Raw genomic sequence first — 17,994 nt, forward strand, 5'->3', positions numbered from 1 at the left:
GTCCCCTGTGAGGGCTCGTTCTTGGCAGACACACTCTGAACACATCCTGAGCAGAGACGTGTGCACCGGTTTGGGTGGGCCCCTCACAGGAACTCCAAGGAGAACCTGGGCCCTGCAATATACCTGAGAGAGGGAAATCCTCATCTTCTGTAAGAACTCAACAAATAATGTCTAAACTCAATGAATCCAGACATAGCAGTATAAGCCCATTATTTGGGAATATGGAGATGCATATCCAGAAGAAATCGCTGAAAGAGAAAGTTTGGGGAGGCGGAGGAAAGTCCATGGGTGTGCATGATACAAGGGATTGCTGAATTTTATTTTTCATCATAAATATCCTGGTCCTATATGGTCTTTTATCTGAGTGTGAATTACTTTGATAACATAAATTATAATAAAAAGTTAAAAAATGCAACTCAACAAACTTAGCAGATAAGCCTGACGGCAGATCCTTCTGCATCAACCGATACAAATCTAGTCGTCTGTAATTTTCAAAGAAATGTTGTGACGTGTCTCATGGCATCACCTAGACAATGCTTTACAAATTTTAAAGTAAGCACAATGGCTGGACGAGAAATAAAAACTTAGATGTTTCATTAGCAAATACTAATGGGTTTTAACTTCAAAATTTTGATTTCAGGAACGTGGAGAACAGCAAGTACAGTGTCAGTCTTAAAACACACATTCGCGTTGTCATATTTTTTCCTTTCCTAAGATATCTGCCAAGCACAGCAGGTAATGATGCAAACCTGCTCTCCTTGTAAAGAGAAGTCTCAAATCTCCGATTTTAGGTTTCCCCCTAGAAGGAAGGTTCTGTTTCCACAGCTGCAATCTAGCCTTTCATAGAAGTTTTCCAGTAATGTTCATGCCAGGGCCACGTTCCAGACCCACTAATTCAGACTTTCTGGGGATGGTGCGCCACCTTTTTTTTTTTTTTTTTTTTCCTTTGAGGAAGATCAGCCCAGAGCTAACATCCAACACCAATCCTCCTCTTCCTGCTGAGGAAGACTGGCCCTGAGCTAACATCCATGCCCATCTTCCTCTACTTTATATGTGGGACGCCTGCCGCCGCACGGCTTGATAAGCGGTGTGTAGGTCGCACCCCGGGATCTGAACCAGCAAACCCTGGGCTGCGGAAGCGGAGGGAGCAAATTTAACCGCTATGCTATCCGGCCGGCCCCCATCATCTTCTTTTAAAACCGCTCCAGGGGAGATGTGATGCCGCGCGAGGTTGAGAAGCATAAGCACACGCTGTGTTTCACCTCCCTTGGTTTTAAATAGAATTTTGGACTTTAGAGCCATGTTTGTCATTTCTGGATTAAAAAAAAATTAATATGTATCTTCTCTTTTGAGAGCTATTTTTGACATGTTTACTTTATTTTACAGCCATGTTTAGAACAATTTCAAGGACTCAGGAGTGTGTTTATGCCCCAACGTCCCCTTCCTTACGTGACCCCCCAGGTAGGTGGAGGGGAGGGAGAAGGGCCTTGGGGTGGAAAGGTGGCTGGAGTTCCATTGTCTTGGTCACTGCTCTGTTGCGCATCCCCACCCGGTCACTGAGCTCGGGCAGGGTTCCCTATAGGGGGACGAGACCCCTCACCACTCTACATGTCTTCCTGTGACCAGAGGTTGAAGCTAAGGGCTCAGGGAAACTGAGCCGGGTCCAGGGGATTCATGGAGAACAGAAAAACACCTGAGTGGCATTTCAGACCCAGGGTGGATTCCCTCAGCCATGGAATTGCGAGTCAACCATTATGTTCACCCAAAGGGCGCCTGCACATGAACACACAGAGAAACACGCACACATGTGTGCACTCACCAGCACTCCTTCTACCCTGATGTGTACAGTGACTCTGTCTGGCGGGAGCATCTAGTACACTTGGAGGAGGCAGGTGATGATGGGTCACGTAGGCAGGACCCAGAACATGGAACGAGGCGGGGGGGGGGGGGGGGGGAATTCCTTAGTGCTATATAAGCAACGACGTACCTTTTCCTGGATGACTTCCGTGGATATTTGTATTACATTTGCTAAACAGCTCTACTGAAGTATAACTTACATACCACAAAATTCACCCAGTTCAAGGGTCCAATGCAGTGACTTCTAGTAAATTTACAGAGATCCGCAACCATCACCACAACCCAGTTTTCGAACATTTCCGTCACCCCAAAAAGATCCCGTATACCCATTAGCAGTGAATCCCCATTATCACCTCCAGACTCTGGCACCTCTAATCTAATTTCTGTCTCTACAGATTTGCCCTTTCTTTGCATTTCATATAAACTGACTCATGCAATAAGTGGCCTTTTGTGTCTGGGTTCTTTCACGTAGCATCATGCTTTGGAGGCTCACCCAAGTGGTAGCAGAAATCAGAAGTTTGCCCTTTTTATGGATCAATGGTATTCTACTCTATGGGAATACCACATTCTGTTTATCCGTTCACCAGTCGACAGACTTTTAGATTGTTTCCACTTTCGGGCGATTACGAACAATGCTGCTGTGAACATCTGAACACAAGTCTTTGCGTGGACATAGGTTTCATTTCTAACTTCTCCATGTTTTCATTTCTTTGTCTTGCATATTGGCACTGGCTAGAACCTTCAGTCAATGTTGGGTAGCCGTGGGGGAAGCAGACATCCTTGCCTTGGTCTGGATCTTATAAGGGGAAAGCATCCATTCTTTCACTAATAAATATGATGTGATGGGAGCAGCAGGTTTCTTGTAGATGTCCTTCATCAGATTGAGGACATTCCCTTCTATCTCTAGTTGGTTGAGCATTTCTTAAATCATGACCGGGTCTTGAATTTTGTCAGATGCTTTTTCTTTGTCTGTCAAGACAATCGGATGGTTTCTGTCCCTTGTTATATTAATGTGGTGTATTACCTTAATTGAATTTGAATGTTAAGCCAATATTGCAACCGTGGGGTAAATCTCGCCTGGTTGTGTTGCATACCCCTTTGTAAATGTTGCTGGACTGGGTTTGCTAATATTTTGTTGAGGATTTATGTATCGATATTCACGATGGATGTCGGTCTATAGTTTTCTTGTGATGTCATGTCTGGCTTTGGTAGCAGAGTAATATTGTTCTCATAGGATGAGTTAGCAAATGTTCCCTCCTCCTCTCTATTCGGCAAGAGTCTGTGACGGATGGGTATTATTTCTTCTCTGAACGTTTGATAGAATTCACCAATGGAGCCAGCTGGCCCCGGGCTTTCCTTTGTGGGAAGGTTTTTAATTTAATAATTTGACTTCTTTACTTGCAATAGGTACCTTCTGATTTTTCTATCTGGGCATTACATTTTAAGCCCACTCTCTCCCAATATTTTCTTGCTTCCTGGCGCCTCTGGCTCAGTCTCTGGTCTAGAATTTGACCTGCTGGACACCACCAGACTCCGGCTCCTGGTCTATAACTTGGGACAGTATGCTGTCTCAGATGTGACCCCAGGTCTCCTCCTACACCCCATACACGGGAGTGGGGACAAAGACTTTGAGATGGGGAAGGGGTGGTGCCGCTGACTCCCTCAGTTACACCCGCCCACCCATATCCATGCGCTCTCCTGGAGTCCATGGGTAACTCTGCAGTTAGGACCTCCCTCAGCAAGCCCCCAGTGTCCACTTCACCCCACCATGATCCTTTTTTCACTCCTCTCATCTCCCAGCAACCGAGACGCACAGGGGATCAATGATGGGCTCTCCACCATACCTATGGGTGTCAGATCTCTCTCTGATTAAAGGCTCAACTCCCAAGGCCAGGGGTGGGCTCTACAGCTCCTCCTCACTTCCCCGCCCCAACAGCCAGCCTAGCATGGAGTGGGGGAGGTAAGGGGAGACAATGCCAACCTTCATGAGTGGCTAGACTGTGGTTGGCAGGATTGACCGGGTGTGGCTGCTGGAGTGAGGCCATCACTTTATGACTTCTGTGAACTCTGCCAGGTGGGGATATTATCCTTGCCCCAGTGCACTGTGGGGAGGATCCGATGATGTACGTTACCAAGGCTATGTGGTGCCAGCAGTGAATCTTCCACTGAAGTCACCAGCTCTTCATGCTTCACCCCCAGCCTTGAAGGGGTTACGGTGCGGCGAATGGTTAAGAGCGGGGGCTCTGAATCCAGTCGGCCTAGGTTTGTGTGCCACACCCCTCTTATTGCCTGTGTGACCCTGAGCAAGTCCCCTAACTGCTCTATACTCTGCTTTCCCACTTCATAAATGGGGATCGAATCTTGCTAAATGATGGGTCTGTGGGAGAGGATTAAATAAGCTGATCTACGGACACAGGTAGAACATTGTCTGACATCTAGTAAACAACCAATAAACACGAAACGCCGTGTTACCCCTTCTAAACACACTGCAGATGACCAGTCCGAATTTAGGCCTTTGAGTTTCAAGAAAGAAAAGCCCTGCTTTACTTACCTTCTCCCCTCCAGCTGGGAGACAAGCCTGGCAGGGTCAGTTAAGCTCCCAAGCTCTCTGATGAGATGACAAGTTCAGAATCTAATAAACGTACCTGTTCTCAAGCCACTTCTGTCTGCAGAAGACGTGTAGATTTTTTGCAGCAACACAGCTCTGGGGACTACATGAAGACACAGACTAACGGAAAGCAGAGTTTATTTTCAGTTCAGAAGAACTGCATGGTCACTTCCTGGGTACACATCATTGGATTCTGTGGAGGGAAAAGGTAGATTTAATCATTCGTGCCTCCTGAAATGAAAAGGCACATGTCTAAATCCAAATACGACTGTCAAATAACTCAGTGACACTCTGGTTCTCACGCGGCAGGCATGAAACTACTGTTTGCCTGCACCAACCCAGGGATACCAGGCAACGAGGAACGGCCCCGGGAGTCTGCGTGCCAGGGGCACCAGCACCATCTGGCAGGACCTCCTACTGTGGGCAGCAGACTCTGCTTCCAACTCTCCATGGGCAGAAGGGCTCTCTTCCATTTGCTCTGCCTGGGTGACCTGAAGGCTGGCTTCGCTGCAGGGCCACAAATAGTGGCTTGATGGTATTCTCTGTTGCCCTCCCTCCTCCCCTGTTCCAAATGCGCACGGTTTAGAGCTCCTCTTGGTTCACTCTGATCTACTGCTCTGGGATTTAAATGTAGTGATCTCAGATCTAACAAAGGACAAAACAATATGGATGAACAAACCTGAATTCTAAAGTTAGTTTCCTTTCACACGTGTATTTATTTGGTATCGACGACGAGGTAACCCATCAGAAATTCCCTCAAGGGGGAAGACTACTCGATGTTAAGGAGCAGGGAAACAGCTACATTTAAGCTCGTCATACTCATAATAGCTTATACAAACCATACGATACAAATGGCGAACCCCCAAGTTCTAGCTCCACGTCCTTTTCCCACACTTTGTTTAGCCTCAGATCTTGGAAACTGGATCTAAGTTTAGTGCCCGTGCATTCCACCAAACCTAGTGCTGCTTCTTGGAAGCAGTCAATAAAATGGCACAAAAGCACACACACAGCAACAAGGCATTCTCAGTACAGAGGCAGTTTCTATCCTATTGACACAAAGTAAGGAGGAAAGACAGAGATTCAGGGTGTGAAAGTGACAACATGCATCATGGGAGCCATATTACAGGAGTTAAGGACCACTCGTTTGCAGTCTCCCTTGCCATAGAATGCCCCAGAGTGATCCAGAAATTCCAGGCAGGAAAGATGAGGACCTTCCTGGGATCAAATCAAGGCTCGTGCTGACAGGATTTCCAGTCATAACTCTGGTCTTGTCACTCCTCCAACTATTGCTTACTCTTTGGTCCCCAAAAGCAATCCACGCCCAGGATCTGGCAACACCAGCATCCACGTCTGAATCCATTCAGATCTCCATCACATGAGGATGAGAGTCTCAGTTTTCTTTTAACCACTGTTTTAGGAGCCTCTGAAACATTCTTTTGCTTTCCTGCCGCATCTCCAGTTGGAGCTTCTCCTCTCTCTCCTGCTGTTGGAGCACCCCTTCCGGCAGAAGACCGGGCCGGTTGGTACCCAGGCTGAGGGTCAAGCCACTGAGGCCCTGTACTAGCGTTTCCCAGGAGGAAGGATGTGGGGCCCCCTTCCTCTCCGCAGGCATCCCAGAAACACTCGGCCTACGGCTCTGGCAGTATCGACATTCACACCGGAATCTATTCTGAACTCTACCATCTGAGGAAGAGACTCTGGCTTCCCTTTCAACCTGATAAGGTGCCACGTGATCGAGGTGTCTCCGTCTCATGTGCCCGAGGAATGTTTTCTTCCCCTGAGGGGATGCTGACCTTTTCCACCGCCTCTCTTGCAGGATTTCCTCATCTCTGTACCGCTCCTGGAGCAGCCCCTCTGGTAGAGGGGCAGAGTAGTTGGTGCTAGGATGGGGGTTCAGGTCACTGATGCCCATCATTAGCAATCCTGAGAAGGAAGGATGAGAGGCTGCTGTGACTTCCCTGGATGTCTCTTCAGAGGTCATCAGGGAAGATTCAGAAATCAACGTTGAGTTACGCTTCTGGAGGGGATCCATGGAGGTCTAGTCTGTGCTCGAAGCTCCAGCCGGCCCTGGGGTCTGGAGAGGAAGGTGAAGACGAAGGTTCTCGAAGAACTAGAAGGTAGCAGGGAACGTGGGGAGCCAGAAGAATCCAGACTGCAACACACAGTGACAAGAGAAGAAAGAAAATCCATTCCATTATTATTCATCTTACCCAACCTTTCTGTCCCTCTGTTGCCCATCTGTAAAATGGGGATAATAATGAGACCTATTTCCTAGCATTGTCCTGCAGGTTAAATGAGATAATTACATCTCAAGAGCTCAGAATACTTCTGGCATATGATTATAGGGGTTTATTATATATCATATAATATATATTATTATTACAAGGGTTTCAGAAATGAGATCAATTATTGCACCCATATGACACAATGCAAAACGATGCGCTGGCAGTCAATCACGTTAATGCCCTGCTGACTTTTTACAAATTATTCTGAAGCATAATTTAAAGAACAATCAGTGTGTGACTAACACGTCCTCTTCTCATAAGCATTCCTATACTTGCAAAAAGTAGACATTTACTAAATTGTAAGCGTTTGCACCATGGTGACACACCCTTTTAAATTTTCCCTCATCCTCACTGACTTTTCACCCAGTTAAAAAGGCTGCTCGAGCCTATAGAAAACATCTCAAAATTCCCAGTAAGTATAAATAAGATTTTACTAAAAAGTAGGAACAGAAACCAACGAGATTTCTAACAGGAAAAAAAAAAAATGGAGAGAAACTCAATTAAGCCAAAAGCTGGTTCTTTGAAATGATCAATAAAATTGATAAACCTCTAGCAGGACTGATGAAGACGAAAAAGAGAGAGAAGAAGCAAGTTACCAATTGCAGGTATGAAAGAGGAGATCTCACTGTAGACCCAGCAAATATGAAAAGGACAAAAATATGGTAACACTACATTCAACTTAACATATATAAATGCAACTACTTAGAAGAAACGGATCCACGACTCAAAACCCATAAAGTACCAAGATGCGCCCAAGGTGAAATAGTGTACAAAGTCCCACATCTTCTACATAATGTGAATCAGTAGTTGAAAACCTTTGGGGAAAAAACCCAGGTGGTAGCACTGGTGAATCCTACCAAATATTGAGAGGAAGAAACCCCCACAAATTCTACACAATTTCCTCCAGAAAACAGAGGTGGAGGGAACGCCTGCAACTGATTTTATGAGGCTAGCATTTCACTGGTCCCAGAAAAAGAAAACTCCAGACCAATATTCTTTCTTGTCACAAGCACAAAATTCCTCAACAAAATACTAGCCTCGAATCCACCAATATACGAAAAGAATAATACACCTTGATCAAGTGGGGTTAACTTTGGAACGCAACGGTGGGTCAATTACTGAAAATCAACCAATGCAACCCACAGGTTAAGAAGAGAACTGATTAATCAATCAATGTAATCCACAGATTAATATAACAGATTAAGAAGAAAAATGATAGACAGATTCAATGCTATTCTCACCAAAGTCCCACTGGCATTTTTTACAGAAATAGAAAAACAATCCTAAAATTCATACGGAATAACAAAAGACCCAGAATGGCCAAGGCAACTCTGAGAAAGAAGAACCAAGCTGGAGGCATCAAACTTCCTCATTTCAAACTTTATTACAAAGCTACAGTAAGTAAAACAGTATGGCACTGGCATAAAGACAGACGTATAGACCTATGATACAGAACAGAACCCAGAAACAAACCCACGCATATACAGCCAAGTGATCTTTGACAAGGGCCCCAAGAATGCATAACGGGAAAAGGACAGTCTCTTCAACAAATAGTGCTGGGGAAACTGGATATCCACATGCAAAAGGATGAAACTGGACCCCCATCTTACACCACACATACCAGTCAACTCAAAACGGATTAAAGATTAAACAGATGACCTGAAACTGTAAAACTCCTAGAAGCTGCACGACATTGGTCTTGGCAATGACTTTATGGAAATGACACCCAAAGCCCAGGCAACAAAAGCAACAATAGACAAGTGGGGCTACATCAAACTAAAGAGCCTCTGCACAGCAAGGAAACATTCAACGGAGTGAAAAGGCAACATGCAGAATGGGCAAAAGTATTTGCAAAGCATAGATCTGATGAGTTAATGTTCAAAATTAATAATGACCTTACATAACTCAATAACCAGAAAACCAATAAGCCAGTTAAAAATGGGCAAAGGATTTGAGTAGACATTTCTCCAAGGAAGACATACAAATGGCCAATAAGTATATGAAAAGGTGCTCAACATCACTAATCATGAGGGAAATGCAAATCAAAACCACAATGGGATACCTCATGGCACATGTTAGGATGGCTATTATAAAAAACAAACACACAAACAAAAGATAACAAGTGCTAGTGAAGATGCAGAGAAATGGGAACCCTTGTACACTGTTGGGAACATAAACTGGAGTGGCCACTATGGAAGACAGTATGGAGGTTCTTCAGAAAATTAAAACGAGAACCACCGCATGATCCAACAATCCCACATCTAAGTATATATCCACAAGAACTGAAATCAGGATCTCGAAGAGATACCTGCACTCCCATTTTTACTGCAGCTTTATTCACAACAGCCAAGATAATGGAAACAGCCCAATTGTCTACGGACAGAGGAGTGGAGAAAGAAAATGTGGTATATGTACACAATGGGATATTATTCAGCCTAACAAAAGAGAAGGAAAGCCTACCATTTGCATGCCGGATGCTGTGGATTAAAGAAGCGTGATAGAGAACGCTGCCGTTTATTTAGTGCCTTCCATGTGCCAGGTAACGTGAGCTGGGTGTCTCAGATCCCTTATCTCCTGTAGGTCTCTCAACAAACCTCTCGAGTAAGTGGAGTGATTGCCATCTTACAATGAGGCATTTGAGGCTGAAGGAGAGAGGATGGCTGAAGTGGCAGAGTGTGCGCTGGAATCCAGCGTGCGTGTCAACTGACTTCTGGGGCGGAGGGAGAAGAGTTTGGAGAGAAAACCAGGGACCAGGACACAGAGAGCTTCCAACGCCGTGCAGGAGCCGACAGAACACCACAGGCTCTGCTAACTGTCCTGGGGTGCCCCCTGCACACAAGCAGCCCCTACCTATCTGAGAACAGAACTAGAGTGAACTGAATGGATGCACACAACATAAGATGACGTGTATTTGAGGTTCCCCGGTCAGAGACCCACAATGGAAGAGCCAGCCTTCTGCTGAGGGGTCGTCCACGTGTGAGGGAAAAGCTAGAAGACCGTGGCAAAGAAAGAAAGAACCTCTAGGGCTGGACAGAGATGTCTAAGGTGATCTTTATGTTCTTCACTGTAGCTCTCGCAGCGTAAAGCCTGGCCTGCAACCCACCCCACGGCAGCATCAGTAGTTGTAAGGATAGGGAACATGCCAGGCACATTTCTACGAACCTCACTGCATTACCTCATTACATACTCACAAATACAACCCTCTCAGTTGGTATTGTTATGATGAAGAATACTAAACCCATTTCACAGGTGAGGATAGTAAGGCACAGGGGGCCAAGTGAATTTCTCAAGATGACATGACTGCAAGTGGCAGAACTGGGTCGGAAGGAAGGTTGTCTAGTATCAGAACCTGAGCCCTTTCCCACTACACGGTATCAAAACTCCCTCAAAAACCAACCAACCAACCAACCAAAAAACCCACGATGCTCACTGTATCAGGAAGTCTGCTTTGGGCTGTGAGTAAAGAGAAAACCCCTCCTCCAACATTCCTAATCAGAAAGGCAATTCACGATCATACAAAATGATCCTTCCTCCTGATTTCATCTTGTATGATCGTGAATTGCCTTTCTGATTAGGACTGTTGGAGGAGGGGGTTTCAGGCGGGGGACACTCTGGGATCCAGTGATGGTGTCAAGGACCCAGGTTCTTTTCAGCTCTCTGATCTGTCCTTTTCTGGAGTGGTTGTTCCAGGATCGACATCCAGATACGGAGATATCCAAGAACAGAAAAGGACTTTCTAATCCCGGATCTTTCCTCTGAACAACGAAGTATCCCAGAAGCAGCCACTGCCCGCCCCCTCCCCACCCCTCCGCTACTCCCCCGCCCCGGGCAAACATTCCCTTCCTTTCTCATTGGCCAGCACTGGGTCACATCCCCACTCCTCAATCAGTCAGGAGCGTGTGGGGGGCAACGTCTGTGGCAGTCCTAGGTGAAGGGTTTGGGAATGGAATGGCTGTTAGCAAGACTGTCGCCTCTTATTCCACCCCCAGGACTCAGCTTAGACAGCATGTCCTCCAAGAAGCCTTCTCTGCCCCTTTCCTCACATCCTGGACGGGGGATTTCCTCTGAGCTCCCGCAACACCCTGTATTTCTCCTATCCCAGCCACAACCTCACTCAGCTGTCGGAGGTGGTTGTTTGTCTGTCTCACCCACTGGCCCAGGAGCTGACAGAGGCCAGGGACTTTATCTTGTTCACCCATCACAGAGCCCTCGACCTCAGTGGGCATTCATAAATACACTATCTGTCGAGCGGAATAAAGAGAATGCGGGGCCCTTCGGAAACATCTCATTTAGTATATCAACCCCGCAGAATCCATATCTTCCCACGTCACAGAGGTGGAAATGCTTGTGTGGAGAGGTTAAGTAACATCTCCAAGATCACACCTCAGGCAAGGGGCAGAACTCCACCCCAGGTGCATCCTGACTCCAGATGCATGCACTCTTGGTGGCATGGCCTCCCTGGATTCTCGGCCTCCCTGAAAGCCTGACTTAGAAAGCAATCCCGAGGGAGAGAATGCAGGCGAGAATGTCCTGGGGGCTGACCTACACGTCCAGAGCTGGTCCAGCGATCAGGTAACTCACGCAGCAAATATTTCATATCACTTCCTAGTGCCAGGCTCCATTCTCAGTGCTGGGAATACTGCCCAGGACAAAATTTGCAGACTCTCCATTCTCATGAAGCTTGCATTCTGGTGTGGGGAGAAGAAAGTAAACAACTAAACAGGTAAGCACCTCCTATGTCAGGGGTGATGAATGCTATGAAGATACTTGTATTTATCTTGACAATTAAACCAGTGACATGCGATACTTCTGTCAACTTTCCATAATGATATGAAAAACGATTATAAAATAAATTTGTTTCTGTTCAAAGAATCATATTTCATTTAATAACATTTTAAATAACAGTCTGACTTTTTCTTTTTCTCCAGGAATGGCAAAATCCTAAGGGTAATAGACTGAGATCTGTCCAAGGTCACCGAGTGCTGAAAACCATGCTCCCAGCCCTGTGCAAAGCCAAGGAAAAATGAGTCTGAGTTGTAGCGATGCAAACCACACAGGTTAATAAAAGAGATTCTCCAGCACCTGGTACACAGGTGTCCTATATTTTTGGTGCCTACACAGAAAACCTCCATCCTACTGACTCTAGAACGAAGGAGATGCTTTTCAGAGCAGTGTCATTACAAAAGAACATTTAAATCAGTAACAACCGCTGATGCCCTCTTCTGAGTGCAAAAGAGGAAAGGAAGAGACCCATGAAACGTGGTTCTTTCGTTAGGGATCTTACAGTGTCGTGGGCCAGAGGACATATAAAGAGAAAGCAGTGGGAGTACAAGGGAGGGCAGAGGGGAAGGGTAAAGAGGAGGAGTGGCCACAGAAAGCAAGAGGGACACAAGGAGAACAGTCTCCTGCTGCGAGTGACAGAGGACACGTGGACCCACCCAAGGGCACTGAGCAGCGGGTTCACATCGTCCATTCTGCTGATGGAAGCCAGAGTGACATCTACACCTCTCACCCACGAAATAAGATAACCTGGCCGTCCAGGTTGGATTCCTCCAACCAATATTTACCAAGGGCCCACCTGTTCATCAGTCCCTTCAGCGAATTACCCAGTGCAGCCCCAACCTTGCACAGACCTAATCCTGAGCAAGTAAAAGACTGTCCAAGATACAATATAAAGGGGAAAAATGTGAGGAATACTCGGACACTAGGCACTCAGGACGGAGTGGGGAGAGAAGACATGATGCCCCTTGCCCCCTTGAACGAACAGAAATTTGAGCAGAGAATTTTCTGTGTTTGCTTATTTACAACATGTTATTTCCAGGTGAGAAACAGCTGGCACAACGGTAGCTATACACTAGGAAGGGAAAAAGTGGGTGTTACACTGGCACATTAAGGTTCTGGACGGTGGGGGATACAAGACACAAACAGCCGCTGGATTGAAAATTGATCTGAGAGATTTGCTCTGCCCACTCATTAGGATATATTGCTTCCAATAAACAAATCGACAGCATACCAACAGCTACACTGCTCTGTGTGCATCGCTGGTTGTCACCATCACTCACAGGATAAACGTGTTCGGAGCACCTGCTAGGCACCAGGCTCCAGGATCCATGCTTTGGTAGACTTTGTGCGCACGGGATGCCGTGCAGGATAACAGTCCTCAGAGAAGAGCTCACAGTCTGGTGGGCAGGCCGCCATGCTGAAGACAAGACGAAACAAGCGTGATGAGGGCCGAGGCAGATGTGGGCGGAACACAGAAGAGAGCCCCGTAACCCAGATGGTCAGGAATGGCTTCTCCTGGGGGTGGTGTGATACATAATATTATTGTCCCCATTTGCAGATGAGGTAACTGAGGATCAGAGAGGGTAAGCAACTCACTCAAGGTCACACAGCTAGGTAGTGGTGGTGACCATTTTTCACTTAGCTCTGTTAAAATACAAAATTCTCTACACTATTCATTACACCAATCTCTCCCTGCTAATACTGTCACCTGTTTTAACTCGCATTCGCCACCTTATACATACTCTTGGCTCTCCTTCCCCCTTAAATGATATGCTGATTCAAATGACCACAGTTTAGATGTCCTTTTAGCACATCGGGCTTCTTCACTTTATAAATGTTCCTTGCCAGGCACGTTGGCCTTGCCTAAACTGAACATTTCTCTTGAGTTTGTATTGCATCCACGTGCTGGGGAAAGAAAACGGATCACTGCGACTTTAAGTTTTAACTTACCTATTTCATGCAATCGCAAGTACAGTTTTAAATGTAGTCAACATCCAACTAAAAACAGTAGAACCCGTGCTTCCCTAAAACAACCAGTCACAAAACGTTTTAGGGAATACCAAGGCGTTCCAGGTAAGAGACCCTGCCCTTTGGATAGGGAGCTGCCGAAAATCTACTCCTTAAAATATGGAAATCCTGAGCCAGCCCTGATGGCCTAGTGGTTCAAGTTCAGAGCGCTCTGCTTTGGTGGCCCGGTTCGCTCCTGGCGCGCAGCCACACCACCCGGCGGTCAGTAGCCATGCTGTGGCTGCGGCAGTGGCTCACATGGAAGGACTTACCAACCAGAATATACAGCTAGGTACTGGGGCTTCAGGGAGGGGGAAAAAAAAGAGAGGAAGATGGGCAACAGATGTTAGCTCAGGGCGAATCTTTCGCAGCAAAAAAGAAAAAAGGAAATCCTTTCTTTTTTTATCCTTTCTCTCTGTTGCTGGTTACCCTGAAAGGCTCAGGGACACAAGGTCATTCACTTTTCCATTTTTGACAAAACAAACAAGTAAAACAGCCCTGACACATATACACACCCCCAACCCCCAAATGTACGCAGTAGGAATATGTCAATGTAAGGAAACTGTATTGGAAATGTAAATAGAATTCTGTGACTAGTTATAAAAACAAATTTCTGATCACAGGAGAGGTCTGTTGCCCTGGATGGGCTGTACTCCAGTAAACTGGACGACCAAAGATACCATCCTTCTCTAAATATTATACACTGCAGCTTGTAGAGCCATCTGATAAAAATTGTCTAAACAATTGCATATCAATGCAGGAACTACAGAGCCTATTAAAAAAGCACGTCTATTCCTATGTCACATCATGACCTCTCTCATACACCTCCTAGAAAGAATTTCTCTGATGGTTTCAATACGGGAAATGTAGGTTTCCTAGAAAACACTTCAATTATTTTGCCTAACTCTGTGGGGTGGGAGGTGAGGTAGGGAGGGAGGTGATGCCAAGGAAACAGACTATTTCTGAACCCGTTGAACACTGACTCTAGCCCAATTATATCCCGGGGGTGGGGCGGTGGGCGTCCAACGATGCCCGTAGAAAGCGTCAATATCTTCCTTCTCCGCTTAAAAATGGCAACCCTCAACTAGAGAAGGAGAAATACGCCACACAAATTGTCAAACCGCCGTTCTGATATCGAAGCGATAGGGCGTCTGAGAAAAACAACGGTTCCTTTGGAAAGTACACCTCCCCGTCGGCCAAAGAGAAGGATTCTGGTCCCGTGACAACAACGCGCCCCGGGACTGTTCTAGGGCGATCACCCCTCTCTCTGTCTGTGTGTCCGTCTCTGTCTCTGGGGCTGTCGGGCTCACGCACGTTCTTTTGCGGATCAGGTTCCCGCCGTCCAGTAGCCAGTGCGCTGCCTCCCATCCTCAGCCCAGGAGAAGAAGCGCGGCCCCCGGGAATAGAAGGGTTAAGACCACCGAGAGGAGAAATCCTCCCGACGTCCTAGGGAGGCTGCCCCGCCCCCCGCCCCCCGAAGGAGGGTCTGGCGGCTGCGCCTGACGTCACAGGGATGGGACTCTAAAGAGGAGCCAAGTCCTCTGACCCCAGCCTCCCACGGGCTGCAGTGGGCGGGGAGGGACCCGGGAGTGGCCTGAGGGAGAGTGGGTTCCTCTCCGTGGGCGGCCGGGGGAACCCGCGACAGAAAACCCGCTCGGAGGAGAGAAGGGTTGAGCCCGCCCATCCTGGCCGCGCAGCTGAGCGGTGTCCCAGGAGCGCAGGGACGGGACGGGTCGGGAGGGATGCTTCTTGAGAACGCAGGAAGTTACCCGGCGGTGGAGGTGACTTCACTGACGACGACGCACGTGGGTGCTGAGCTGGGGGAATGGAAGGAGGGGCTTCTCCCGTGACAGCCTGGGTACTCCTGTACCTGGGTACTTGGGAGTGCACACGGGAGGAGAAGCACCTGTTACCGATTTGTTTTCTTACCCACCGTTTTTGCACATCATCACACTGGGAAAGACAGAAACCAATCTAGTAAAGAGACGGACTTCATTCAGGCTGTCGCGATCGGGGGCGCACCCCAGATCTGAAGATCAGACTGTCACAGTTGGGTGGTTTTGCCTTTCACTTCACAAGAATGAGCAGACCCGTTATAGGGGGGAGATTCACAGTGTGGGATCGTTTCTGCATTCAGGGCAAGTCTCCTTCAGCTGAACAGATGTTTATCTCTGCTGTCTAGCTAGTTTCAGGAGGACTGACTTCTAATCTCAGTTATCATTCATGAGACAAAGAACAGGGCGTTGGAGGGTCTCTTATCTGGCCCTTCAGCAAAGGAGAAAGGTCTGTGTTTGGCCTTGTCGCAGGTATACCAGGAGTCATCCGCGGGTCTTACGGGAAGTAGGACAAAGAGTGGACAGCAGGCCTTCTCTGAGTCCTAAGAGGAAGGGTGGTCCTTTGGGGTAAGCCATTTCCAGAACACAAAAGCCTGCAGAGACTTCTTTACCGCGGTTTGTGTTCAGGGCTGGGGTGAAGTTCAACACTGTCAACACGGTAAAAATGAGCACGGCATCTTTCATGCTTGTCCAAGCACGTACATGGGTAAGTAGAGAGATTCCCTTCTTACCCTGGAAGTAATCGACACTCCGGGAGCACATTATAGTTTTCAAAAGGTAATATTGTCATGATCTAAGTGAAGGAAGCAAAACTGAGTCATTATCCCAGAATATGCTCACCGTCCTCATCTTACAAATGAGGAAACTGACCACAGAGGTTAAGTAACCTGCCCAAAGTCACACAAGGACTAAGTGGTGGAGCCTTGACTCAAACCTAGGTATCTGTGGCTTCATCACCTCCCTGCTATTCAGCCATCCACTGACAGTTTCCAGATCCACATATCCGGTTCAATCCTCTCTCCTAGACTACAGACCTCCTGAGCCAACTGACAGGCCCATAGGCAGACTGCGGTTAACAAGTGCTAGACAACCTCCAGGACGCTGGAGATGACGCCACAGAAAAGTGTTAGAGAAACTCAGTCTCAAAGGCCCTACCCCCAACCCTCTGGAGGGAGTGAGGGGCTACAGGAGGAAGACTGGAGGGTCTGCAGGGGGGCTGTTTCTCTGAGAGACAGGCTGATGGGCTATCATACCGCACACGTGTGATGATCAACACTGGTTACTTTGAATGTTTTTTTCTTTTAATGTTGGCAACACATGCCGCCTGGTGAAAATACACAGAGCACATATGGAAAACCAAGAGGGTAGATGGATTAGCATGTTACCGGGGCAAGGTCCACCGCCCGATGCACACCGAAGCCAACACCATGGCGCCAACTTTTGAGAAAAGAAAAGGTTCTATTGCAGGGTCAAGCAGCAAGGAGACGGGCAGCAAGGCTCTCAAATCTCTCTCCCCGATCCAAGGTTCGGGGCAAAATTTAAGGAATTAGGAGCTACTGAGCTGCAGCTGGGTCCACATAAGCTGATTGGCTAGTCTCAAATCAGTCCATCAAGCTACCGGGGCTGCTGGAAACCAGATTTTTCCTTATTGAAGGCCGGGGTCATCCTGGGGCTACGGATTCCCACCTGGCAAGGTTTGATTAATCGATTACCTGTTTTAAGGAAGCAAAGCTAGTTGAAGCTGGTCAATGTCTTATGTGCTGTTTCAAGTAGAGAGATTTCCATTTTACCTAGGGAGTACCTGATAGTAAACCAGCACTCTGCTGTATCAAAGGAGAACGTTCTCCTAGACTAAATGAAGAAAACAGAAATTAGTCATTTTTCCTAATTATTAGTAGCACTGTCCTATCACAGATGAGGCATCTTAGGCCCAGAGAGGTTAGGTCAGCTCCCCCAAGTCACTCAGGTTAACAACTGTTTGAGGCCCACAGGCAAGGAATACCCAACATGCCCAAACTGAATCCATCCACCCCCACTCCCCACACCTCTGCACCCCCTCTGGCGTTGCCTAACTCAGTGAAAGGCAGCCTTCTACCCAGCTGCTTAGGCCAGAGATCCTCAAAGCCATCTTTGATTGCTGCCTCTCTCACCCCTCCCCCGTCATCATCAAGCCCAGCCAATTAGACCTCCTAAGTCTTTCTAAAAGAAGATGTGGACACTTCTCTCCATCACTACAGTTCCCTAGTCCAGGTCACCCTCATCTCTCTCCTTGACAACCACCACCAATCTTGGCCCTTTCCTCAAGTTCTCTTTTCCACTGCCTGAGGGACCTTTCTTAAATCCTAATCTGGTCATGTCACCCCTGCTCAAAACTCTGCAGGGGCTGCCTGCTGCTCTTAGGATAACGTCCAGCCTCCTGCCCCCAAATGCCTCATCTTCAGCAGACCCCTACCTCTGCTCCACGCCCCACTTGATATTCCAGCCAACCAAAACCTCTTTCTGTTCCTCAAGTGGCCAGTGCGCTCGTGCTTGTACTCGTCCTTCTCCTCTCCCTCTCTCCCCCCCCCTCCCCCCCCTCCTCTCCCCCCCCCCCCCTCTCCCCCCCCCCCCCCCCCCCCCC

General features: G+C 47.5%; 1 protein-coding gene across 15 annotated transcripts in view; it reads right to left on the reverse strand.

Moving 5' to 3' along the window:
* Positions 1-1,356: 1,356 nt before the first annotated feature.
* The window catches only part of LOC124232142 (protein FAM156A/FAM156B-like), a 67,909-nt gene continuing 51,271 nt past the window's right edge, over positions 1,357-17,994 (reverse strand). For 6 of the 15 annotated variants that reach the window (XM_046649112.1, XM_046649105.1, XM_046649109.1 and 3 more), the window contains 3 exons: positions 12,764-12,949; positions 11,293-11,438; positions 4,587-6,617 (listed from right to left, as the gene is read on the reverse strand). In XM_046649112.1, coding sequence (XP_046505068.1) covers positions 5,856-6,497 — 642 coding nt within the window. In that variant the 5' untranslated portion in view covers positions 6,498-6,617; positions 11,293-11,438; positions 12,764-12,949 and the 3' untranslated portion in view covers positions 4,587-5,855. Of the gene's footprint in view, positions 1,774-4,502; positions 6,618-11,292; positions 11,439-12,763; positions 12,950-14,853; positions 15,134-17,994 lie in introns of those variants that run through there. The other 9 variants (XM_046649114.1, XM_046649113.1, XR_006886780.1 and 6 more) reach the window with 8 other exon arrangements.

This window comes from Equus quagga, unplaced genomic scaffold (genome assembly GCF_021613505.1).
Source record: "Equus quagga isolate Etosha38 unplaced genomic scaffold, UCLA_HA_Equagga_1.0 HiC_scaffold_276_RagTag, whole genome shotgun sequence".
NCBI classification, from domain to species: domain Eukaryota; kingdom Metazoa; phylum Chordata; class Mammalia; order Perissodactyla; family Equidae; genus Equus; species Equus quagga.